This window comes from Entelurus aequoreus, linkage group LG20, assembly GCF_033978785.1.
Source record: "Entelurus aequoreus isolate RoL-2023_Sb linkage group LG20, RoL_Eaeq_v1.1, whole genome shotgun sequence".
Lineage (NCBI taxonomy): Eukaryota > Metazoa > Chordata > Actinopteri > Syngnathiformes > Syngnathidae > Entelurus > Entelurus aequoreus.
The window spans coordinates 15,383,755-15,410,868 of NC_084750.1; the positions used below are offsets into that span (position 1 = coordinate 15,383,755).

The following is a 27,114-nucleotide window of genomic DNA, read 5'->3' on the forward strand; positions in this document are numbered from 1 at the left end:
TTGTTCGCCGCCGCACCCCCCTCCTTCTCGCACAGATAGTACAGTCGGATGTTTCGCGCGAAACGTGAATGTGGGCGTGGCCAAAATCAGAGCCCAGGGGTCTGTGGCTTTATTTTGTACTTGGACAGGAAGTTGTAACACACGAATGAGATCATGAATAAATGAGAAACAAAATAAACAAAACATGTGCAAGGGATAACACTAAAATAAAATAAAAGCAAATAAAAGTATCAGGCGTTTACATTTTTTTTAGTGGTGTTCGTTTTTAGAATGTGGGAGATTATCATAGCCTTTTTGTTTTCTTTTGTCATTATTAGTGAGTTGTACATTATTTTTTAAATTCAGAATAAAACAAAAAACATATTTGGTTTACAATGAGATAAAAGACTTTAAAAATATATTCCAATTGAAAAAAATATATAAAGACAGAACAATAAGATCATATGGACAGCCATAAATGTTTACATTTTGCTTTATATTTATTATTTTAATTATTTTTTGCCTGGTTTTGTATTTTTGTATCATCCCGTGAGGTGTATATTACTTTTTTTGTTGTTGTTCAGTTTGTACTTCATGAAGTTTTGCACTTTTTTGTGTGTTTTTTGTTTGTTTTCATTATATTTGGATGTATTGTTGGTTTATATGATATCATTAAGTAAGACTACGTATTATGTTGAAGGGGGCAGGAAAATATAAGATTTTTCTTCATCCTGCTCCTTCTCAGGCATTGGTGTGTAAATGTATAATTGAGGTATAATTGTCTATCGATCAAAGATACACATCAATGAAGGAGATAAATAAAAAATGAATGAATAAATACCAAATTTACCTAAAAGATATAATCTCTATTTTATGCTGCCCTTTTTTTTTTGCTGCAGCTGTTACATAGACTGTAATATTGTACATGGTCATTGGGATTTGTTATATATTGTATATATTATAATATATAAAAAATCAGTATATATTATATACTGTATATATAATATGTAAATATTACATATATGTTATATTTTATATTGCTACATTGGTACTTTTTTAGTCTACTTTATACCTAAGTCTGAGTTTGATTGCATTTTCCAACTCTTGATTAGGTTTGTAATGTAACAACAAAACCATTTCATTGTTTAACTAGAAAATGTAATTGTAAGTACTAAACAGGAAAAATGTAAGTTCAGTCCAAAACAAGTGGGAGAAAGGACAATCAAAAACAAATGACTATTTTTCCAATATGACACAATGTGCATTCCGGAGAAACATCCTGTATGATGTTGGATATACAGTATATGAGTAAAATAAATTCATTATTTTTGACTTAATTTGATTTGGGATGACTGTCAGGTTCAAATACTGATGACATCTATTAAACAAGACAAGAAGCAAAGAATCAAACAGAGACAGAATTAAATTTGGACTCAACCTCTTGCAGTGTCTTAGTACGCTCTGGCGAAAGATTGTACGCCACCTCTTTTTATTTGGACTTTCCCTGTTTACATAACATCTGTTTCTAAAGGAATGCGGAGTATGTAAACAGTCATTGTTTTCGGTCACATTATCATAAAAGAAAAAGAGGCCTCGGACTTGGGCTGGTCCTGGCTTCAGCCTGGACAGGTCTTCGATAGCAATAGATAACCCACTCCCGTCTCCTCCAATCGTACACAATGGAATTTTCCAAGCCTTTGATTGGTGTAACAAAGACAGCTCTCATCTGTTCACTGGAAATTCAGAGAACGGAACGTTTTTTGATCATTTACATACAATTTTTCTGACAATGACAAATTTGTTATGTTCAGTCCAATTCTTTCTGAAATATGAGGAAGGAGTTCCCCCAGAATGCAACAGCCTTTTGGTGGACAATCTTTTTTATCTAAATTCAAAGAGTTCTTCATGTGTTTGTTGTGGCATTTTTGATCCAGACTAATGTCAATAGTAGTTTTTTTTTTAAAACAAATATAATATAATCAGAAGAAATTATATTCCTATATTTGAGAAAAATAAATAAATTGTGAAACAATGCCTTGTTTCTATGTAAAATGTATTGTTTATTCCATTTATGTGAGGAGAAGTTATGTTTAGAGGCAAACTTCCATGAATCCAGAGTTTGTTTATTGAAATTGGACAACTTATTGTGTAATTTAGACCATTAATTGATTGATTGAGACTTTTATTAGTAGGTTGCACAGTACAGTACATATTCCGTACAATTGACCACTAAATGGTAACACCCGAGTAAGTTTTTCAACGTGTTTAAGTCGGGGTCCACGTTAATCAATTCATAGTGTACATGTGGGTTTTTTTTACTAGTGTGTCGTGAGATATTGTCTGCGAAATTATGCAATTTCACCTAATTGTTCTTAAAAAATATTTTTTGTACACCAATAATTATAATCCGCAAATAATGTGCCGTTGTTGCTGTTGAGAGATTGGCAAACTATGAAATACTCCTCCATACCACTGGGTGGCAGCAGATGGCTAATTGCTGTGCAGGCCTACTTTGAGACAAGAGAATTAGTGATGCTTGGATGTTTATAATTAGGGTTTGAAGTCGTATCGAACAATTCTTAATTCTTAAGAAAACAACTTTATAATGTCAATATAAGCAAAACAGTTTCTTTTCTTTTAACATGTTTTAGTGGTAGTGTGCATCGGGATTTTTTTCAATGAAAAAATGTGCCCTAGTTGAAAAAAAAACAGATTTAGAACACTTAATATCACAACTCAGTAAAAAACTTAAGGCCACAATATTTTTATATGTGAGGTTGGGAAAAATAAACCATATATAATATATAAATACAAACATGAACAAGGTTTTTTTTAAAAAAAATCGTCACATTGTCAACCACTTTTACTCTTGTCATTGCAATGAACGACGCACGGGGGCGCCACTGACTCCCATCGCCTCATTTCTTTTTAATTATTATTTTTTAAAACAAGGCACTTACTGTAACTTAAATTTAGATCTGCGGCCGAGCAAAAAGTACTTTTAAATCATCAGTATTGGGAATTGATGTAAATGAAGTAGCAAAACAAGTTTGATTTATTTGATATTTGAGCACATCGTTAGTTTCTGTACGGTTTCAAAACAAATGCTGTATTTTTAAAGAAAATTTGTTATGAATTTGTATATAATATATATTATATATATGATATGTATACGTCATATATATTGCTTTTTTATTTATTTTTTCTTGTCACTTTGCTTTTGCCAATTAATTTTTTCAACATTTGTAATATTTATATATAATATATATATAATTCACATTTCTTAGTTTTATTTCTTTTATTAATTATTTTTTCAACATTCACTGCGTTTATGTATTTTTATACATGTGTATTATTTATGTGTATATATATATATATATACATCATTCACATTTCTTAATTTTATTTGTTTTTTTAATAATCATTTTTATTTAATTTTAAATATTTTTATTTATTTTTCAACATTCACATTGCGTTTTTTTAAATGTATTTTTATACATTTGTATTATTTATATGTATATTTAGAATAGAATAGAAAGTACTTTATTGATCCCTGGGATATATATATATATATATATATATATATATATATATATATATATATATATATATATATATATGTATGTATATATATATATATATATATATGTATGTACGTATATATATATATATATATATATATATATATGTATGTACGTATATATATATATATATATGTATGTACGTATATATATATATATATATATGTATGTACGTATATATATATATATATATATATATATATGTATGTACGTATATATATATATATATATGTATGTATGTATATATATATATATATGTATGTATGTATATATATATATATATGTATGTATGTATATATATATGTATGTATATATATATATATATATGTATGTATATATATATATATGTATATATATATATATATATATATAATATATATATATATAAATAATATAATACACATGTATAAAAATAAATCAAAAAGGCAATTAAAAAAATACAAATATTACAAAGTAAATATAAATAATTAATAAAAAAAGAAATACAACTAAAGAAATGTGAATGTTTTATATATATATAAATATATGTAATACGTACTATATATATAATATGCATATTATATATAAATATTACACATTTTGAAAAAATAAATTCACAAAACCAAAGTGACATGAACAAAAAAATAACTTGTAAAAACAATAATAAAAAAGTAATATATATATAGAATATATATGTATATATATATACATACATAAATAATACACATGTATAAAAATACATTTAAAAAATGCAATGTGAATGTTGAAAAATAAATATAAATATTTAAAAGTAAATAAAAATTATTAATGAAAAAATAAATAAAACTAAGAAATGTGAATGATATTTATATATATATATATATATATATATACATATTATATATAAATATAAAACATTTAGAAAAAATAAATTAGCAAAAGCCACGTGACATCAAGAACTAAAAAAAAAAGACATAAATATAAATCATATGTATAATATATATGCATATATATATATATATATAATACACATGTATATATATATAAAAAAAAAAAAAGGCAAAGAGAAAGTTGAAAAAATAAATATATAAAACAAACATTAACAAAAAACATGAATACAAATTTAACAAGTGAAAAAAAAAGCAGTGTAAATGCTTAGGAGACTGCAAAAAAGATGAGGATGATCACACGATACATACAATCCTTTTATTTTGGAGGTTCGCTGCATGTCAGCAGATGAATGTAAAAGACACGCTGCAAGAGATGTTTTGGTCAAATGTCACGTGCACACATTCACACCACCACAACGGCTGGTTTCACATAAAAGCTATAATTTATTCATTTCCAGTTCAAATGTTCCACATAATAAAACGGCTCTATAGAAAAGACATGAACATATTGCTTAGTGGTTGACTTTTCTTCTCCTCCTTTGCACCAAATAAATAAGAACAGTACAAGTATTGACAACATTTACAAGTACAAAGTCTTCAACATGCCCTCTTTGCATTGTCTTTTTTCTGTTTTTCAATCATGCAAACAGTACAACTTTCCAAAGTCGAGACTCCTTAAAACGCTCCCCTTCACAGTTCTGGAAATGTCTCCGGGAGGAGAGGAGCATCACTTCTGGATTTGCTCCTCCAGACTAAGCAGCAGAACATTCTTCCTGCACGGTGGCCATTGGAGAACTCCATCAAATCAAGAAGAAAATACAAACACATGTGGAGTGTCTTTGTGACTCGTCCATCCTGTGGTCTATCAAGTCTCAGTCTTTGGAAACACTTCGTGAAGATTTCCCAGAAGCCCCCTGAGAACCAGCGTCCTCTTCAGCGGTGAAACCCCCCCACAAATGTCCACTGCAGAGGACGTTGGTTCTCAGGAGGACATAATGCTGCATGGTAGTGAATAACAGTAACAGTGTTGACAACAATTAGTCTTCTATAGCATTTATATTTGGCACCAACAACACAACAGAACCACAATCTGATGAGATCCAAGACAAGAGTTGTAGAAAAAATATAAGAGTGTAATGTTTTCCGTAACCCGCGCGGTGTAACTACCCGTCTGAATTCCCACGCGGAGAAATTTCTTCCTTGACGCGTTTACTCGGTAGATCGGACATGGAGGGCACCTCAACAAGCCCTAAAATAAACACTCACAAAATGATTTAGTCAGCCATTTAGCCTGTTATGGACTCACCCTCAATATGCACAAGACACAGCCCCAAAGCCAAAGATGACCGAAAAAGGGGTCCGAAAGGTTCGACCGCCGTGCCCCAAAGACAGGGCGTGGAAGTGTGCGGAACGCCTCCACAAGACTAGACAGTCTGGAGGCACTCGCTATAACACTTCCGCCTTTTCCGGTGAAATACGTAAACCACGGGTGTCACATTGTAGGAATACATTTTTTAAAAAACCCAGGCAAAAATAGAACAAAAAGGCATATATGTAACAAGAAAAGGCTGCAATGTTGATACTACCAAAAACAACAGAATAAAATTAATGCACATGCGTAAAGGTCAATTATGCAAATTAGACAAATGGGTCATCGACCGTAATTTCCGGACTGTAAGCTGCTATTTCCCCCCCCCCAGCTTCGTATGGAATATGCAATAAATTTAACTTCATCCCATTAGACCAATGAAATTGCTGAATGGGTAACGGGGGACCACTGAAATTGTTTACGTTAAACCAAACACACACACACACACACACACACACACACACACACACACACACACACACACACACACACACACACACACACACACACACACACACACACACACACACACACACACACACACACACACACACACACACACACACACACACACACACACACACACACACACAATCATTCAGTCAGCCATTTAGCGCATTATGGACTCACCCAAGTCATGGATGAAACGCACAAGACGCAGCCCCGAAGCCAACGATAGAAAAAGGGGTCCGAAAGGCTCGACCGCCATGCCCCAAAGACGAGGCGTGGAAGCGTGCGGAACGCCTCCATAAGACTCGACAGAGTCTGGAGATACTCGGCAACACTTCCCGTCTTTTCCAGGGAAGTACGTAAGCACATTGTAGAAATAAAATGGGGAAAAAAAACCCTGGTAAAAATAGAACAAAAGGGCATACATGTAACAAGAAAAGGCTGAAATGTTCATACTAATAATATTATTTTATTTGGCCTTTTAACAAAAAAAACATGCACATGCGTAATGGTCAATTATGCAAATTAGACATAAAGGGTCATTGATCGTAATTTACGGACTGTAAGCTGCTATTTTTTCCCCCCACGCTTTGAACGCGGAAACTAATTTGAAAAAAATGTCTTTGTCCCATCAAACCAATGAAAATGTTCACATTGAACCAAACACACACACACAATCATTCAGTCAGCCATTTGGCGCGTTATGGACTCACCCTCGTCATGGACGAAATGCCCAAGACGCAGCCCCGAAGCCAAAGACGATAGAAAAAGGGGTCCGAAAGGCTCGACCGCCATGCCCCAAAGACGAGGCGTGGAAGCGTGCGGAACGCCAACATAAGACTAGACAGAGTCTGGAGATACTCGGCAACATTTCCGTCTTTTCCGGGGAAATACGTAAGCACATTGTAGAAATAAAATGAAAAAAACCCGGCAAAAATAGAACAAAAGGGCATAAATGTACAAGAAAAGGCTGAAATGTTTATACTAATAATAACAACATAATTTTATTTTATTTGGCCTTTTAACAAAAAATACATGCACATGCGTAATGGTCAATTATGGAAATTAGACATAGCAGTCATCGATCGTTATTCCCGGACTGTAAGCTTTTTGTTGATAGTAATAATAACAGATTTTTCTTTTTATTTGCCCTTTTAACAAAAAACACATGCACATGCGTAACGGTCAATTATGCAAATTAGACAAAAGGGTAATGTAATAATAATAATAATTAATAATTATTAAAAAAAAATGTATCTTCATCTCATCAGACCAATGAAAATGTCCACATTAAATCACACACACTCACACAATCATTCAGCCTGCCACTGGGCGCGCTATGGACTCACCATCGTCATGGAGGAAACGCACAAGACGCAGCCCCGAAGCCAAAGACGATAGAAAAAGGGGTCCGAAAGGCTTGACCGCCATGTCCCAAAGACGAGGCGTGGAAGCGTGCGGAACGCCTCCATAAGACTCGACAGAGTCTGGAGATACTCTGCAACACTTCCTGTCTTTTCCAGGGAAATACGTAAGCACATTGTAGAAATAAAATGAAAAAAAACCTGGCAAAAATAGAACCAAAGGGCATAAATGTAACAAGAAAAGGCCGAAATGTTGATAGTAATAATAACATAATTTTCTTTTATTTGGCCTTTTAACAAAAAATACGTGCACATGCGTAATGGTCATTTATGCAAATTAGACAAAAGGGTCATCTAATCATAATAATAATTAATACTAATTAAAAAATTTTTATCTTCATCTCATCAGACCAATGAAAATGTCCACATTAAATCACACACACTCACACAATCATCCAGTCAGTCATTGGGCACGCTATGGACTCACCATCGTCATGGAGGAAACGCACAAGACGCAGCCCCGAAGCCAAAGACGATAGAAAAAGGGGTCCGAAAGGCTTGACCGCCATGCCCCAAAGACGAAGCGTGGAAGCGTGCGGAACGCCTCCATAAGACCAGACAGAGTCTGGAGATACTCGGCAAAACTTCCCGTCTTTTCCAGGGAAATACGTAAGCACATTGTAGAAATAAAATGAAATAACCCCCGGCAAAAATAGAACAAAAGGGCATAAATGTAACTAGAAAAGGCCGAAATGTTGATAGTAATAACAGATTTTTCTTTTAATTGGCCTTTTAACAAAAAATACATGCACATGCGTAATGGTCAATTGTGCAAATTAGACAAAAGGGTCATCTAATAATAATAATAATTTAAAAAAATGTATACTCATCCCATCAGACCAATGAAAATGTCCACATTAAATAACACACACTCACACAATCATCCAGCCAACCATTGGGCACGCTATGGACTCACCATCGTCATGGAGGAAACGCACAAGACGCAGCCCCGAAGCCAAAGACGATAGAAAAAGGGGTCCGAAAGGCTTGACCGCCATGCCCCAAAGACGAGGCGTGGAAGCGTGCGGAACGCCTCCATAAGACCAGACAGAGTCTAGAGATACTCGGCAAAACTTCCCGTCTTTTCCAGGGAAATACGTAAGCACATTGTAGAAATAAAATGAAAAAAACCCCCGGCAAAAATACAACCAAAGGGCATAAATGTAACAAGAAAAGGCTGAAATGTTGATAGTAATAATAACAGATTTTTCTTTTATTTGGCCTTTTAACAAAAAATACATGCACATGCGTAATTAGAAAAAAGGGTCATCTAATAATGATTAATTATAATTTTAAAAAATGTATCTTCATCCCTTCAGACCAATGAAAATGTCCACATTAAATCACACACACTCACACAATCATCCAGTCAGTCATTGGGCACGCTATGGACTCACCCTCGTCATGGAGGAAACGCACAAGACGCAGCCCCGAAGCCAAAGACGATAGAAAAAAGCCGGACCCCAAAGACGACGACTAGCGCACAGGAGTAGGAGGACGCTTTGTTACACGCTTTGCTGACTTTTGTTACATTTGCGAATTAAAAAAAGCGCCTGTGTAAAAACGTTATGTCACACTGCGGCCAACAGACGAGTGCGGCTAACATATGTACAAAACACAATTTGTGCGTCTTATGTTTAGGTGGGAAACACTGGTCTGGTGTACAGACGACAAATCTTGTCCTGGATCTCATTAGACGGTCCCCACAAAGTGTTCTTGCCGATAAAGAGTACGATTCTGTGACATTACAAAACCAACACTTTATGTGTAGAAATGCAACCAAACATTTGGAGTAGAATTGTCTGCACAAACACTGATCGTACAAATGTTATCGATTTGGCTGTATCCATGGCAACCCCAGGTGGCGTGGCGAGCTATTAAACACGCCCCTCTGGACTTCAGCTGCTCGTGTGAGAGAGAAAATCGCCTTAAAGAGTGCATTGGTGATGCAGGATATCAGGCCACACCGCAACCAGGACACCTTGTTGGAGGACTTCCGGGTCAGTCAAAAAGGTTCCCTTCAGTCCGCGGTGAAAAGTGGTAAGTGGAGGTAAGTTTCATGAACGCTCGTGTCTCGCCGTCAACCGCACAACAAAAAGGTAAACAAGACACGCCTAGCAGCTTGTGCGTGGAACGTATTCAATAGATATGCAGTCAAACATAAAGACGACATCAAAAATCTTCTTTTTTTTGGTACGTGAAATGAGGCGGCCGTCACAAATAAAAGGAACATTCCGCCTCAGAAGGAACCAGAAGATCATATTTAGTCCAATAGATACTGTACAGCGTCATTACATCCTGCTGGCACACGCAAAGGGGGGACAAAAAAATGGCACCTGGTGCTGAGCTGGGCGTCCTGGTGTTCAACGACTACTCACTGCTCCTGGCATCACCACCGTGGCGCCCCGTCAGGCCCGAGGCTCCAGTTTGTGGGACAGCTGGAAGAGCGTCTGCTGATTGTCGATGATGTGCAGGTAGTGGACGCTCGCCCTCAGGTCGGCGCTGTCCGCCCCGATCACCTCGTTGCCTGCGGACACATAGCAGGCGGGCCGTGACACACCTGTGCCGTCTGGGGACCGTCCGTTTTGACATAAATGTCCTATTGACGTTTTTGAAGGGCGTAAAAACATTGGGGCTCCACTTAGTGGTAAGCCAAAACAAACAAAAAATCACTTAATTCAATATTCACACACAGTGTTACTGTTCAAACTGTGGCCAAACATATTAAATACACTTGTTTTTATTGATCAATAGACGTGGAACATGATAGTATCATGTTTATATACCTATATATTTGGCCCCACTATGGACTAGACTCACACTATTATGTTAGATCCACAATGGACTGGACTCACACTATTAACTAGATCCACTATGGACTGGACTCTCACTATTATGTTAGATCTACTATGGACTGGACTCTCACACTATTATGTTAGATCCACTATGGACTAGACTCACACTATTATGTTAGATCCACTATGGACTGGACTCTCACTATTATGTTAGATCCACTATGGACTGGACTCTCACTATTATGTTAGATCCACTATGGACTGGACTCTCACTATTATGTTAGATCTACTATGGACTGGACTCTCACACTATTAACTAGATCCACCATGGACTGGACTCTCACTATTATGTTAGATCCACTATGGACTGGACTCACACTATTAACTAGATCCACTATGGACTGGACTCTCACTATTATGTTAGATTTACTATGGACTGGACTCTCACACTATTATGTTAGATCCACTATGGACTAGACTCACACTATTATGTTAGATCTACTATGGACTGGACTCTCACACTATTATGTTAGATCCACTATGGACTAGACTCACACTATTATGTTAGATCCACTATGGACTGGACTCTCACTATTATGTTAGATCCACTATGGACTGGACTCTCACTATTATGTTAGATCCACTATGGACTGGACTCTCACTATTATGTTAGATCTACAATGGACTGGACTCTCACACTATTAACTAGATCCACCATGGACTGGACTCTCACTATTATGTTAGATCCACTATGGACTGGACTCTCACTATTATGTTAGATCCACTATGGACTGGACTCTCACTATTATGTTAGATCCACTATGGACTGGACTCTCACACTATTAACTAGATCCACTATGGACTGGACTCTCACTATTATGTTAGATCCACTATGGACTGGACTCCCACACTATTATGTTAGATCCACTATGGACTGGACTCTCACTATTATGTTAGATCCACTATGAACTGGACTCACACTATTATGTTAGATCCACTATGGACTGGACTCTCACTATTATGTTAGATCCACAATGGACTGGACTCTCACTATTATATTAGATCCCCAATGGACTGGACTCACACTATTATGTTGGATCCACAATGGACTGGACTCTCACTATTATGTTAGATCCACTATGGACTGGACTCTCACACTATTAACTAGATCCACTATGGACTGGACTCTCACACTATTAACTAGATCCACTATGGACTGGACTCTCACTATTATGTTAGATCCACTATGGACTGGACTCTCACACTATTAACTAGATCCACTATGGACTGGACTCTCACTATAATGTTAGATCCACTATGGACTGGACTCTCACACTATTATGTTAGATCCACTATGAACTGGACTCTCACAATATTATGTTAGATCCACTATGGACTGGACTCACTCTTATGTTAGATCCACTATGGACTGGACTCTCACACTATTATGTTAGATCCACTATGGACTGGACTCTCAAACTATTATGTTAGATCCACTATGGACTGGACTCACACACTCTTATGTTAGATCCACTATGGACTGGACTCTCACACTATTATGTTAGATCCACTATGGACTGGACTCACACACTCTTATGTTAGATCCACTAGGGACTGGACTCTCACACTATTATGTTAGATCCACTATGGACTGGACTCTCACTATTATGTTAGATCCACTATGGACTGGACTCTCACTATTATGTTAGATCCACTATGGACTGGACTCACACACTATTATGTTAGATCCACTATGGACTGGACTCTCACACTATTATGTTAGATCCACTAGGGACTGGACTCACACACTCTTATGTTAGATCCACTATGGACTGGACTCTCACACTATTATGTTAGATCCACTAGGGACTGGACTCTCACACTATTATGTTAGATCCACTATGGACTGGACTCTCACTATTATGTTAGATCCACTATGGACTGGACTCTCATTATTATGTTAGATCCACTATGGACTGGACTCACACACTCTTATGTTAGATCCACTAGGGACTGGACTCTCACACTATTATGTTAGATCCACTATGGACTGGACTCTCACTATTATGTTAGATCCACTATGGACTGGACTCTCACAATATCATGTTAGATCCACTATAGACTGGACTCTCACTATTATGTTAGATCCACTATGGACTGGACTCACTCACTATTATGTTAGATCCACTATGGACTGGACTCTCACTATTATGTTAGATCCACTATGGACTGGACTCACTCACTATTATGTTAGATCCACTATGGACTGGACTCTCACTATTATGTTAGATCCACTATGGACTGGACTCTCACTATTATGTTAGATCCACTATGGACTGGACTCTCACTATTATGTTAGATCCACTATGGACTGGACTCACACACTCTTATGTTAGATCCACTAGGGACTGGACTCTCACACTATTATGTTAGATCCACTATGGACTGGACTCTCACTATTATGTTAGATCCACTATGGACTGGACTCTCACACTATTATGTTAGATCCACTATGGACTGGACTCTCACTATTATGTTAGATCCACTATGGACTGGACTCACACACTCTTATGTTAGATCCACTAGGGACTGGACTCTCACACTATTATGTTAGATCCACTATGGACTGGACTCTCACTATTATGTTAGATCCACTATGGACTGGACTCTCACACTATTATGTTAGATCCACTATGGACTGGACTCTCACTATTATGTTAGATCCACTATGGACTGGACTCACACTATTATGTTGGATCCACAATGGACTGGACTCTCACTATTATGTTAGATCTACTATGGACTGGACTCTCACACTATTATGTTAGATCCACTATGGACTGGACTCTCACTATTATGTTAGATCCATTATGGACTGGACTCTCACAATATTATGTTAGATCCACTATGAACTGGACACTCACTATTATATTAGATCCACTATGAACTGGACTCTCACACTATTGTGTTAGATCCACTATGGACTGGACTCTCACAATATCATGTTAGATCCACTATAGACTGGACTCTCACTATTATGTTAGATCCACTATGGACTGGACTCACTCACTATTATGTTAGATCCACTATGGACTGGACTCTCACTATTATGTTAGATCCACTATGGACTGGACTCACACTATTATGTCAGATCCACTATGGACTGGACTCTCACTATTATGTTAGATCCACTATGGACTGGACTCCTTGGTTATTTATTACTACATTCTCTTAATAGCCGGCGACCTCTACAGTGGACATTTGTGTTTTGCAGGGGTGTCCTCTATCCAATAATGATATCAAACCTCTATCAGCAACAAAAAAACAAGACATGCAACATGTTTACTTGTGCAAAGCTGACATCTAAATGTTCTCCAATAAAAACACCAGGTTGGTCTTCTCTTCTATTTTAGTGAATCTACAAAAGGTAAACATGCTAGGCTACAGGCTACTCAGAGCGAGCAGCTACACAACAGCTAAGCACACGATAGCACACAAGCTAGTGAATCGAACAATATTGCATTGTAAAAGAGGACATTTGTTGTCATAAACAATTATTAAAAAGTTACAGTTGTGTATTACTTCCGGACACAATGTCTCCAAGGCAGAAGCGTATTAGAAAGTATCTAGTAACAAATGTGTCCGCATCATTCAATTTACTGCGTTATTAGCTTAACTTAATTAATCATCAAAAAAACAATTTTTTAAAATTAAAGATTATTTATGTATTTAATATTAGTTTACTTACTATGGTATATTAATTATTTATGTATTCACTGTTGGAAATGGGATAAAATTGCTATGGTATGAAAAGGGGTAGGATTAAATAAGCTCTGCTTCTTCCTACTCCTTTTCGGACGTGCTGTAATGAAACAACAGGAAATATGTGATGCATTACATTGTATCGTAGGCATGTTCCAAATAAACTGAAACCGAACTGAACTGTGACCACTCGGTGTCCCAACAACAATTCCCACTCCACTTTAAAGACAGCATACGTCCATTCCAGAAGGTTGATAATAAATAGGTTGGTGTTTTTCATTCCTGCCGTCGTTCTCGGTTTGTCTCGTTTCACTTTTCAAACATTCCACTCTACAAAACAATACGAGCAAGTGTGATTCCTGCTGATATCGTATCGGATTAATATCCATATCGTATGGGAGCTTAAAAGTTGTATCGGCACGACCCTCATGTTTTATGTAAAACAGGACAATTATTTTGTAAAATGTGTAACTGTGGCACAAGAAATAAGACCAAGACCAAATGTCCCCTGCAGAGGACGCTGGTTCTCAGTTTTCAGTCTTAAAATTGCCATGACGACGAACCATTCAGAGCTTGACTGTGGGTGTAATACAATAAAGCGCCAGTAGAGGGCAGCACATGGCTCTTAATGAACCTACTACACTTTGACAGAAGTATTGAGACACCTTTCATGAGTTATTTAACCCAGTGTTTTTCAACCACTGTGCCACGGCACACTAGTGTGCCGTGAGATACAGTCTGGTGTGCTGTGGGAGATTATCTAATCTCACCTATTTGGGTTAAAAATAGTTTTTGCATACCAGTAATTATAGTCTGCAAATGATGTGTTGTTGTTGAGTGTCGGTGCTGTCTAGAGCTCGGCAGATAGCTAATTGCTTTGTAGATGTGGGGAAACAGCGGGAGGCAGTGTGCAGGTAAAAAGGTGTCTAATGCTTAAACCAAAAATAAACAAAAGGTGAGTGCCGCTAAGAAAAGGCATCGAAGCTTAGGGAAGGCTATGCAGAACGAAACTAAAAGTGAACTGGCTACAAAGTAAACAAAAACAGAATGCTGGACGACAGCAAAGACTTACTGTGGAGCAAAGACAATGTACATCCAAACATGACATGACAATCAACAATGTCTCCACAAAAGAAGGATAAAAACCACTGAAATATTCTTGATTGCTAAAACAAAGTAGAAGGAAGACATGAAACTGCTACAGGAAAATACCAAAAAAAGAGAAAAAGCCACCAAAATAGGAGCGCAAGAAAAGAAGTAAAACACTACGCACGGGAAAACAGCAGAAAACTCCAAATAAGTCAGGGTATGATGTGACAGGTGGTGACAGTACACCTACTTTGAGACAAGAGCTATAGTGATGCATGCTTGGTTATGCTTTAAAGTCATATCCAACAATTCCGACAACGGCTTTTTATTGAGTTTAGTTTTTTAATGATTTCTGCCGTTGGTGTGCCTCCGCCTTCGCTCAAAAAAGGTTGCAAACACTGATTTAACCAATCAAAGCTTTTAAATGACAATGATCAAAGTGGCAGTGGGTCCTTTTATTGTTCCTTTGTGTGTCATAAAGGAATCCAAAGCCTTTTGAGATGAACTAGACTAGAGAGAGTGACCCCTGATCTCGTAGCGAGACACCATTTCCTCAGTTCTCTTTTATGGCCTGGCGTACCAATACTTTAGTCAACAGTGCACATGCACGGGTGATGCAGACTCACCTGGTTGTTCACTTTGGCAGTGTCGGATCATTCGGACTGTGTCTGCGATCATGTGCTGTGTGGAGGACGACAGTGTTGACAGGAACAATCACATGCATGATGTAATGACAGGAACAATCACATACATAATGACATTCTTTATAAAGCAGGCAGGAAGTTATTTTGTCCTTGTGCTTGCAGGGAAAATGACGTGAAAACCCTTCATGTTGTTCTCAACAAGACAGTTTGACTTGACAGTGCACGTGCCAAACTCAAGGACCGGGGGCCAGATCTGACCCGCCCACTCTATCATTTAATGTGGCCCGACGCGTCATTTAAAGTCGCCCGACAAGTCAATGAACCTGGCTCGACGCGTCACTAAACGCGGCCCGACGCTTCATTTAAAGTGGCCTGGCGCTTCATTTGAAGTGGTCCACCGCGTCATTTAAGGGGTCTGCTGCATCAGTCATTGTGGCTCTCCACATCATTATAGTGGCACTCCGAATCCTTAAAGTGGCCCGACGAGTCATTTAATTTGGCTGGAGGTGTCATTTAGTGTAGCCCGCCGCATCACTAAAGTGGCCCGTAGTATCATTAATGTGGCCTGACGAGTCATCAAATTTGGCTCGACGCGTCATTTAAGTCAAATTTGGCTCGACGCGTCATTTAAAGTGCATTGATTGCGTCATTTTATGTGGCCCTCCACGTCATTATAGTGGCACTCCGAATCATTAAACTGGCCCGACTTGTCATTTGAATGGCCCGGCGCTTCGTTTAGAGTGGATCAGAGCATCATTTAATGTGGTCCGCTGCTTCATTCAATTATAGTGGCCCTCCGAATCATTAAAGGGGCCCAATGAGTCATTAAAGTTGCCCGTCGAGTCATTAAAGTTGCCCGTCGAGTCATTAAAGTTGCCCGACGCATCATTAAATGCGGCCCGACGCATCATTAAATGCGGCCCGACGCGTCATTTAGAGTGGCCCGCCGCTTCACTAAGGTGGATCGGAGCATCATTTAATGTGGTCTGCTGCTTCATTCAATTATAGTGGCCCTACGCGTCATTAAAGTGGCCCTACGCGTCATTAAAGTGGCCCTACGTGTCATTAAATGCGGCCCGACGCGTCATTTCAAGTGGATCGGAGCATCATTTAATGTGGTCCACCGCATCATTTAAGCGGTCAGCTGCTTCATTCAATTATAGTGGCACTCCGAATCATTAAAGGGGCCCGATGAGTCATTAAAGTTGTCTGTTGAGTCATTAAGGGCGGCCCGACGCGTCATTAAGGGCGGCCCGACGCGTCATTTAAAGTGGATCGGAGCATCATTTAGTGTGGGCCACCGCATCATTTAGGTGGTCTGCTGCTTCATTCAATTATAGTGGCACTCCGAATCATTAGAGTTGCCCGACGCGTCATTAAAAACGGCCCGACGCGTCATTAAATGCGGCCCGACGCGTCATTTAAAGTGGATCGTAGCATCATTTAATGTGGTCCACCGCATCATTTAAGTGGTCAGCTGCTTCATTCAATTATAGTGGCACTCCGAATCATTAAAGGGGCCCGATGAGTCATTAAAGTTGTCTGTTGAGTCATTAAGGGCGGCCCGACGCGTCATTAAGGGCGGCCCGACGCGTCATTTAAAGTGGATCGGAGCATCATTTAGTGTGGTCCACCGCATCATTTAGGTGGTCTGCTGCTTCATTCAATTATAGTGGTACTCCGAATCATTAGAGTTGCCCGACGCGTCATTAAAGTCGGCCCGACGCGTCATTTAAAGTGGATCTGAGCATCATTTAATGTGGTCCACCGCATCATTTAAGTGGTCTGCTGCTTCATTCAATTATAGTGGCACTCCGAATCATTAAAGGGGCCCGATGAGTCATTAAGGTTGCCTGTTGAGCCATTAAATTAGCCCGACGCGTCATTAAAAGCGGCCCGACGCGTCATTTAAAGTGGATCGGAGCATCATTTAATGTGGTCCACCGCATCATTTAAGTGGTCTGCTGCATCAGTCATTGTGGCCCTCCACATCATTAGAGTGGCACTCCGAATCCTAAAAGGGGCCAGACGAGTCATTTAATTTGGCTCGAGGTGTCATTTAATGTAGCCCGCCGCATCACTAAAGTGGCCCGACGCGTCATTTAGAGTGAATCGACGCGTCATTTAATGTGGTCCGCTGCATCATTTAAGTGGTCTGCCGCATTATTCAACGTGGCCCTCCACGTCACTATAGTGGCAGTCTGAATTATTAATGAGGCCCGACGAGTCATTAAAGTAGCCTGACGCGTCATTTAATGTGGCTCGACGCATTTAATGTGGCCCGACGCGTAATTAAATTGGCCCGACGAGTCATTAAATCTTGCTCGGCACATAATTTAATGTGGCTTGACGCGTCATTTAAAGTGGATCGACGTGTCATTTAATGTGGTCCCCTGCATCATTTAAGTGGTCTGCCGAGTCACTCAATGTGGCACTCCGAGTCTTTAAAGGGGCCTAAACGAGTCATTAAAGGGGGCCCGACGCGTCATTAAAGGGGGCTCGACGTGTCATTTGAAATGGCCCTGCGCTTCATTTAAAGTGGATCTGAGCATCATTTAATGTGGTCCACCGCATCATTTAAGTGGTCTGCTGCTTCATTCAATTATAGTGGAACCCCGAATCATTAAAGGGGCCCGATGAGTCATTAAAGTTGCCCGTCGAGTCATTAAAGGCGGCCCGACGCATCATTTAAAGTGGACCGACGCTTCATTAAAGTGGATCGGAGCATCATTTAATGTGGTCCACCGCATCATTTAAGTGGTCTGCTGCTTCATTCAATTATAGTGGCACCCCGAATCATTAAAGGGGCCCAATGAGTAATTAAAGTTGCCCATCGAGTCATTAAATGCGGCCCGACGCATCATTAAATACGGCCCGACGCATCATTTAAATTGGACCGACGCATCATTTAAAGTGGATCGGAGCATCATTTAATGTGGTCCACCGCATCATTTAAGTCACATATGTCAGAGTCAAGGCCCGCGGGCCATATCCGGCCCGCGAGAAGGTTTTTTACGGCCCTTGGGATGATCTTGATTTATTATTAGAACCGGCCCGCAGACCGCAGATCTTTTACACGCACCAAGCGGATGCCGGTCCAAGGTTCCGAAAGGGGGCGAGCGGCCCGCCGGGACGCGCCTGCCGGCCGAAGGGCTGCAGCCCGGCCGTCAGTCGCGGAGCCCGCCGTGCCACGCGCGCCAAGGGGGCGGGCCGAAACCCGGCCCCGAGGCCCTGAGACTTCTGCTTTGTTTCCCCAAACCGCGCGTCACCGCCGGGCCCGCACCACCGTCGGGCTGCAGCCCGAGCGTCGGTGGCGGAACCCGTCATGTGCCGCGCGCGCCAAGCGGAGCGGGGGGGTCAAGCGGGCCGAAACCCGCAGGCCACCCCCTCACTACGAGGCCCTGAGACTTCTGCGTTTGACCCCTACGCGCGGCCCGTCGGGACGCGCCCGCCGTCAAGCCACGAGGGCCAGCCGTCGGGTCGCGGAGCCCGCCGTGCCACGCGCGCCAAGGGGCGGGCCGAAACCAGCGGGGGGTTTCGGGCACCCAACTCGCCTCCCTCCCACGGAGGGAGGAGGGGGGTTTAATGTGAACATTACTGTGCAATCACATATTTAGAGTTTTTACTCAATTCAAGTTTAAAAGTTAAAGTTTAATATTTGTTTTCACTGCATGTTACTTCTCCTTAAACAAAGTGTTGTTTTTGATTTATAGATTTTTGCACTTTATTTTATTGTATTTCAATTTAATTATATTTTAAAAATATTTCAGTTGAGTGGATGATAGAAAATTGCTATTATTGTTTTTTTCTTTGAAGTAAATTTAGCCCACTTTTGCTAAAATAGAAAATATAGGCTACTGATGGTGCCTTGAATACCGGTTTCTTTCATTTAATGTTCATGTTATGGGGATTTTTATATAAAGGAAATTTGTCTTTTGTGTCTGTTGAAAATTAAAGATTACTGACAGAGCCATAAGAAAATATTGCTTTATTTATCTGATCATATTGGAATATATTTGTTAGGTTTTCAGTAGGTTCAATTAGGTTCACTAGACTATATGCGTCATTTAAAAATTTTTCAATGAACATTCGAACAGTCCGGCCCTCGGCTTGTAGCTAAATTTTTTATTTGGCCCTCCGTCCATTTGACTTTGACACCCCTGATTTAAGTGGTCTGCTGCTTCATTCAATTATAGTGGCACTCCGAATCATTAAAGGGGCCCGATGAGTCATTAAAGTTGCCCGTCGAGTCGTTAAATGCGGCCCGACGCATCATTTAAAGTGGACCGACGCTTCATTAAAGTGGATCGGAGCATCATTTAATGTGGTCCACCGCATCATTTAAGTGGTCTGCTGCTTCATTCAATTATAGTGGCACTCCGAATCATTAAAGTGGCCCAATGAGTCATTAAAGGGGGCCAGACGCGTCGTTAAAGGTGCCCCGACGCGTCCTTTGATATGGCCCGGCGCTTCATTTAAAGTGCATCGGAGCATCATTTAATGTGGTCCACCGCATCATTTAAGTGGTCTGCTGCTTCATTCAATTATAGTGGCACTCCGAATCATTAAAGTTGCCCGTCGAGTCATTAAATTTGCACGTCGAGTCATTAAAGGCGGCCCAACGCATCATTAAATGCGGCCCGACGCGTCATTTAAAGTGGATCGGAGAATCATTTAATGTGGTCCACCGCATCATTTAAGTGGTCTCCTGCTTCATTCAATTATAGTGGCACTCCGAATGATTAAAGTGGCCTGATGAGTAATTAAATTGGCCTGATGCGTCATTTATTGTGGCCCGACGAATCAATAAAGTGGCCCGACAAATCATTGCAGTGGCCCGACGAGTCATTAAAGTGGCCCAATGCGTCATTTAATTTGGCTCGATGCGTCATTTAATGTGGCTGGCCCGACAAATCATTAAAGTAGCCCGGCAAGTCATAAAGGTGGGCCGCTGCATCATAGAAGTGAAGAACGCTTTTTGGTGTAAACAGCGATGCGGCTAATATATATATATATATATATATATATATATATATATATATATATATATATATATATATATATATATATATATATATATACATAGTCTGGAAATGAGGGCTGGAAATGAGGGTAAGTGCATTCAAGATAAAAACATGTCATATTTTTTTTCCAGGTTGAATACGATCATGTTTCACTCTGGTAATTCTTTATGAACAAATTATTTAATATTTTTCACTTTCATATATTTTAATATTAGAGTTTTTGTTTTTTTCAGATACACATTTATTTTTTTACAGTTTTTAAGTTCATAACTTCCGCCCAAATGCAGCTGGGATAGGCTCCAGCACCCAAAGTATATGAAAACGATCAGAGTGAGTCATAATTATGTTCGACCAGAAAAAAAAAATGTGTGCACGTACTGTTTTGGAAACACTGATGTATTTTTCCAAACTTTATTTCCAAGTTTCTTCAAGCACAACTTCTGGCCCTAATTGAATTCCTTAAGCCTCCACCACTGATAACTCACGACATGCTTTCCAATCACATGACCTCGCTATCTTACTCCCATGTTTAAAAAGCCAAACATAACCGGATTAAAGTGTTTCCATGTGTTGTTAATTTAAGCCCAATTATTGGAGGTATCAGACTAATTCATGATTATCTGCGATACTGCTTGTACTTACCAACTTCTCAAAGTTGACCAGGTTGTCGTGGAAGGTCTTGTTGCCCTCGTGGATGAAGGTGATATCTGGAGGAGGTAGGAAGTGAATAAGTGTTTACTGAGGGATGGGGACCGTTTACATTTGGACCAATATGGTACCAATTCCCGATACATGGGAATCAATACGGTACTCAACGGTACCAATTCTACGCACTTTTGTGTGTGTTAAAAATGTTATTTGTTTGATAATAATATATCTTTTTAATGAAAAATGAGCTGCTGATGATGACAACATTGGAGTCTCATTCCAATTGGAGTTGTGTTATGTTGCGCCCTACAAAGTGTTTATATACTAGGGATGTAAGGATATCACAATATCACAGTTTCGTTATTTTCACGGTTTAAGGCGAGGGTACGATATTATTGCAGTAATGTAAAAAAAGACGACTTGGGAAAAATATTGATGTTAAGTCTTTAATGTGTAAATAAACACAAAGCTGATGCTGCTTCAAGTAACAAGCACACGTAACAAGCCTTCTGTGTAGTGTCTTTAAACACACATCATAACCATGATGTCATGACTGAAATGCATCACCTTCACAAATTGATGTTTGGTCGGATTACAGCTTGGTTTTGCGTCATTTAATGTGGCCCAACCCTTCATTTAAAGTGGATCGACGCATCATTTAATGTAGTCCGCTGCATCATTTAATGTGGTCTGCTGCGTATTCAATGTGGCCCTCCACGTCACTATTGTGGCAGTCCGAATTATTAAGGAGGCCCGACCAGTCATTAAAGTAGCCTGACGCGTCATTTATCGTGGGGCGACTGGTCATTTAATGTGGCCCCCCGCATTATTAATGTGGCTTGACGCGTCATTTAATGTGGCTTGGCGCGTCATTTAAGGTGGCCCGACGCGTCATTTCATGTGGCCCGACGCGTCATTTCATGTGACTAGACGCATCATTCAATGTGGCCCGACGCGTCAATAAAGAGACCCGACGAGTCATTTAATGTGGCCTGATACGACATTTATCGTGGCGCGACAGGTCATTTAATGTGGCCCCACACATTATTAATGTGGCTTGACGCGTCATTTAAGGTGGCTTGACGCGTCATTTAAGGTGGCCCGACGCGTCATTTAACGTGGTGCGACACGTCATTTAACGTGGCGCGACAGGTCATTTAATGTGGCCCCACACATTATTAATGTGGCTTGACGCGTCATTTAAGGTGGCTTGACGCGTCATTTAAGGTGGCCCGACGCGTCATTTAACGTGGTGCGACACGTCATTTAACGTGGCGCGACAGGTCATTAAATGTGGCCCGAGTCATTAAAGTGGCTTGACGCGTCATTTAATGTGGCTTAACACGTCATTTAAGGTGGACCGATGCGTCATTTAATGTGGACCGACGCATCATTTAATGTGGACCGACAAGTTATTTAAAGTGGCCCGGTGCATCATTTAATGTGGCTTGGCGCGTCATTTAATGTGGCTTGGCGCGTCATTTAAGGTGGCCCGAAGCGTCATTTAAGGTGGCCCGACGCGTCATTTAAGGTGGCCCGACGAGTCATTTCATGTGACTAGACGCGTCATTAAAGAGGCCAGACGAGTCATTTAATGTAGCCTGATGCGACATTTATCGTGGCGCGACAGGTCATTTAATGTGGCCCCACACATTAATGTGGCTTGACGCGTCATTTAAGGTAGCTTGACGCGTCATTTAAGGTGGCCCGACGCGTCATTTAACGTGGTGCGACACGTCATTTAACGTGGCGCGACAGGTCATTAGATGTGGCCCGAGTCATTAAAGTGGCTTGACGCGTCATTTAATGTGGCTTAACACGTCATTTAAGGTGGACCGATGTGTCATTTAATGTGGACCGACGCGTCATTTAATGTGGACCGACAAGTTATTTAAAGTGGCCCGGTGCATCATTAATGTGGCTTGGCGCGTCATTTAAGGTGGCCCGAAGCGTCATTTAAGGTGGCCCGACGCGTCATTTAAGGTGGCCCGACGAGTCATTTCATGTGACTAGACGCGTCATTAAAGAGACCCGACGAGTCATTTAATGTAGCCTGATGCGACATTTATTGTGGCGCGACAGGTCATTTAATGTGGCCCCACACATTAATGTGGCTTGACGCGTCATTTAAGGTGGCTTGACGCGTCATTTAAGGTGGCCCGACGCGTCATTTAAGGTGGCCCGACACGTCATTTAACGTGGCGCGACAGGTCATTAAATGTGGCCCGACGTGTCATTTAAGGTAGCCCGACGCGTCATTAAAGAGGACAGACAAGTCATTTAATGTGGCCTGATGCGACATTTATCGTGGCGCGACAGGTCATTTAATGTGGCCCCACACATTAATGTGGCTTGACGCGTCATTTAAGGTGGCTTGACGCGTCATTTAAGGTGGCCCGACGCGTCATTTAACGTGGTGCGACACGTCATTTAATGTGGCTTGACGCGTCATTTAAGGTGGCTTGACGCGTCATTTAAGGTGGCCCGACGCGTCATTTAAGGTGGCCCGACGCATCATTTAATGTGGTGCGACACGTCATTTAACGTGGCGCGACAGGTCATTAAATGTGGCCCGAGTCATTAAAGTGGCTTGACGCGTCATTTAATGTGGCTTAACACGTCATTTAAGGTGGACCGATGCGTCATTTAATGTGGACCGACGCGTCATTTATTGTGGACCGACAAGTTATTTAAAGTGGCCCGGTGCATCATTTAAGGTGGCTTGGCGCGTCATTTAAGGTGGCTTGGCGCGTCATTTAAGGTGGCCCGACGCGTCATTTAAGGTAGCCCGACGCGTCATTAAAGAGGCCAGACGAGTCATTTAAAGTGGCATGATGCGACATTTATCGTGGCGCGACAGGTCATTTAATGTGGCCCCACACATTAATGTGGCTTGACGCGTCATTTAAGGTGGCTTGACGCGTCATTTAAGGTGGGCCGAGGCGTCATTTAACGTGGTGCGACACGTCATTTAACGTGGCGCGACAGGTCATTAAATGTGGCCCGAGTCATTAAAGTGGCTTGACGCGTCATTTAAAGTGGCTTAACACGTCATTTAAGGTGGACTGATGCGTCATTTAAAGTGGCCCGGCGCGTCATTTAATGTGGCTTGACGCGTCATTTAATGTGGCGAGTAATTACGGCTGGCCCGACGAGTCATTAAGGTTGCCTGACGAGTCATTAAGGTGGTCCGATGAGTCATTAAGGTGGTCCGATGAGTCATTAAGGTGGTCCGACGAGTCATTAAGGTGGTCCGACGAGTCATTAAGGTGGTCCGACGAGTCATTAAGGTGGTCCGACGAGTCATAAAGGTGGTCCGATGAGTCATTAAGGTGGCCCGACGAGTCATTAAGGTGGTCCGACGAGTCATTAAGGTGGTCCGACGAGTCATTAAGGTGGTCCGACGAGTCATTAAGGTGGTCCGACGAGTCATTAAGGTGGTCCGATGAGTCATTAAGGTGGCTCGACGCGTTATTTAAGTGGCCCAACGAATCAATAAAGTGGCCCGACAGATCATTAAAGTGGCCCGACGAGTCATTAAAGTGGCTCGAGCAGTCATTAAAGTGGCCTGACGAGTCATTAAAGTGGCCCGACGAATCATTTATGTGGCCCGACCAATCATTAAATTGGCCTGACGCTTCATTTTATTTGGCTCGGCGTGTTATTTAACGTGGCCAGCCCGACGAATCAATAAGGTGGCCCAACGAGTCATTAAAGTGGCCCAACGTATCATTTAACGTGACCCGACGCTTCATTTAAAGTGGCCCGGTGCTTAATTTAAAATGGATGGAACCTAATGCTGTCATGATTGAAATGCATCACCTTCATAAATTGATGTTTACTTCTTGATTTTGCGTCAATAAACTTTTCCAAGTGATGATTAATCAAGTGACTTCTCACGTTGCTTGACTTGTAGAGGACTTTAAGGGTTTTGGTCCTAAATGATCTCAGTAAGATATTACAGCTTGTTGCTGAGATGTGATGACCTATATTGAGTAAAACATGCTTGAAACTAGAATATCAACTGTTGCAAAGCTGTGTCATCAAGTATAAAACTACTTTTTAAAGTAGGAATTTCTTATTTCAAACATGAAAAAAGAAATCATGACTTTGACACAATTGTGTCTCATAATTAAAACAGATGACAGCCAAATGGACTTTGCTGTTTTATTTTCAATGAGACAATAGAAAATACGTACTCATATAGTAGTACAGTTGGCACAGTACAGTAAACTGACAGTTAATATTTAAACATTTAACATTTGTAACAATTTTGAACAGAAATAGTTCATGCACATTTAGATAAATTCTTCAAAATTACAATAAAAAAAATTTGGCCGTGGGCCGGGCTGTATATGCGCACTAATTGACTGAAAGAGCACGCACTTGGCGCGATGATGTCATGTTATCCATGGAAAAATGCATCTTTAGAGCATATGATTTGCCTGAGCGGCTAGGAGACCCCGAGAGTAACAAGATGTTGCCTTGTTGCCTTTCCATTAAGAACAATAAATTAGTTTTTAATATAAGTTTGCTGGTTTCAAGAAATGTAATGCCGAGCGCATACCATTATGTCAAGATAATGGCACTAGCATTTACTTCATTTAAGAATATTTTTCAACATATTGAGCAAAAAGGTCTCTTTTTTTTCTACCAATAAAAGTGCACTTGTTATTAGTGAGAATATACTTATTTTAAGGTATTTTTGGGTTCATTGAGGTTAGCTAATTTGACTTGTTTTGGAAAGTCTTGACAAGCCAAATTTTCTTGTTCTTTTGGCAGATAATTTTGCTTAGTTCAAATAAAATACCCCTCATTTTTGTATTTTTTTTTCTTGTTTTTGAACACTGACTTTTTGCAGTGTGGAGACGTCACCTTTTAGGAGAAGAGGCATGAAAGGGATCTTTGGAGGCTTCATCCTCTTGAACGCTTCTCTGTAGGCTTTGTGGTTCAGAGATGGATCCTGAGACCATGAAAAGCAAAGATGAGAACTAAAGGAGGAGACAATTTGGACGTAATGGATGTGGAGTCCTCACCGTGATCAGCTCCAACTCCGAGAAGAGCTTCTTGAACTTGCCAGGACATTTCTTCAACAGAAATGTTTGGATTGAGAATAGCGACGCGACGACGCGCGCGACGACACAAACTCACCTCCCAGGTTTGGTTCAAGCGACTGACGGCGGCGGTGTTCAGGCCCATGATGATGGCGAAGGCCGAGTTCAAATTCCTCTGAGCCTTGCAGCTGGAAAACAGAGCGACACGGTTCAAGGGCGTCCGCTCGCTCGCTCGCCACGTGCGCGTGCTGACGTTCTTACTGCGCCGCGATCTTGATGAACTTCTTGAGCAGCTGCACCCTCTTGTTGAGCGACACGCACATGAGGACCTCGGACATGACCCACTGCTGGACCTCGTTGCAGCGCTGCAGCAGGACGGACAGCGCGGCGGTGTGGGCGCCGCCGGGGACGCGGCTGAGGGTGTAGTACGCCAGCTCTTGCTGCAAG

At 40.5% G+C, this 27,114-nt stretch overlaps 1 protein-coding gene across 2 annotated transcripts in view; it reads right to left on the reverse strand.

Moving 5' to 3' along the window:
- Nucleotides 1-4,735: 4,735 nt before the first annotated feature.
- The window catches only part of LOC133635949 (rap guanine nucleotide exchange factor 5-like), a 181,950-nt gene continuing 159,571 nt past the window's right edge, over nt 4,736-27,114 (reverse strand). The window contains exons 20-26 of one of the 2 annotated variants that reach the window (XM_062029446.1): nt 26,929-27,107; nt 26,765-26,855; nt 26,650-26,700; nt 26,489-26,576; nt 21,608-21,672; nt 15,924-15,978; nt 4,736-10,178 (exon numbers count right to left, since the gene is read on the reverse strand). In XM_062029446.1, coding sequence (XP_061885430.1) covers nt 10,060-10,178; nt 15,924-15,978; nt 21,608-21,672; nt 26,489-26,576; nt 26,650-26,700; nt 26,765-26,855; nt 26,929-27,107 — 648 coding nt within the window. In that variant the 3' untranslated portion in view covers nt 4,736-10,059. The remainder of the gene's footprint in view (nt 10,179-15,923; nt 15,979-21,607; nt 21,673-26,488; nt 26,577-26,649; nt 26,701-26,764; nt 26,856-26,928; nt 27,108-27,114) is intronic. The other variant, XM_062029447.1, reaches the window with a different exon arrangement.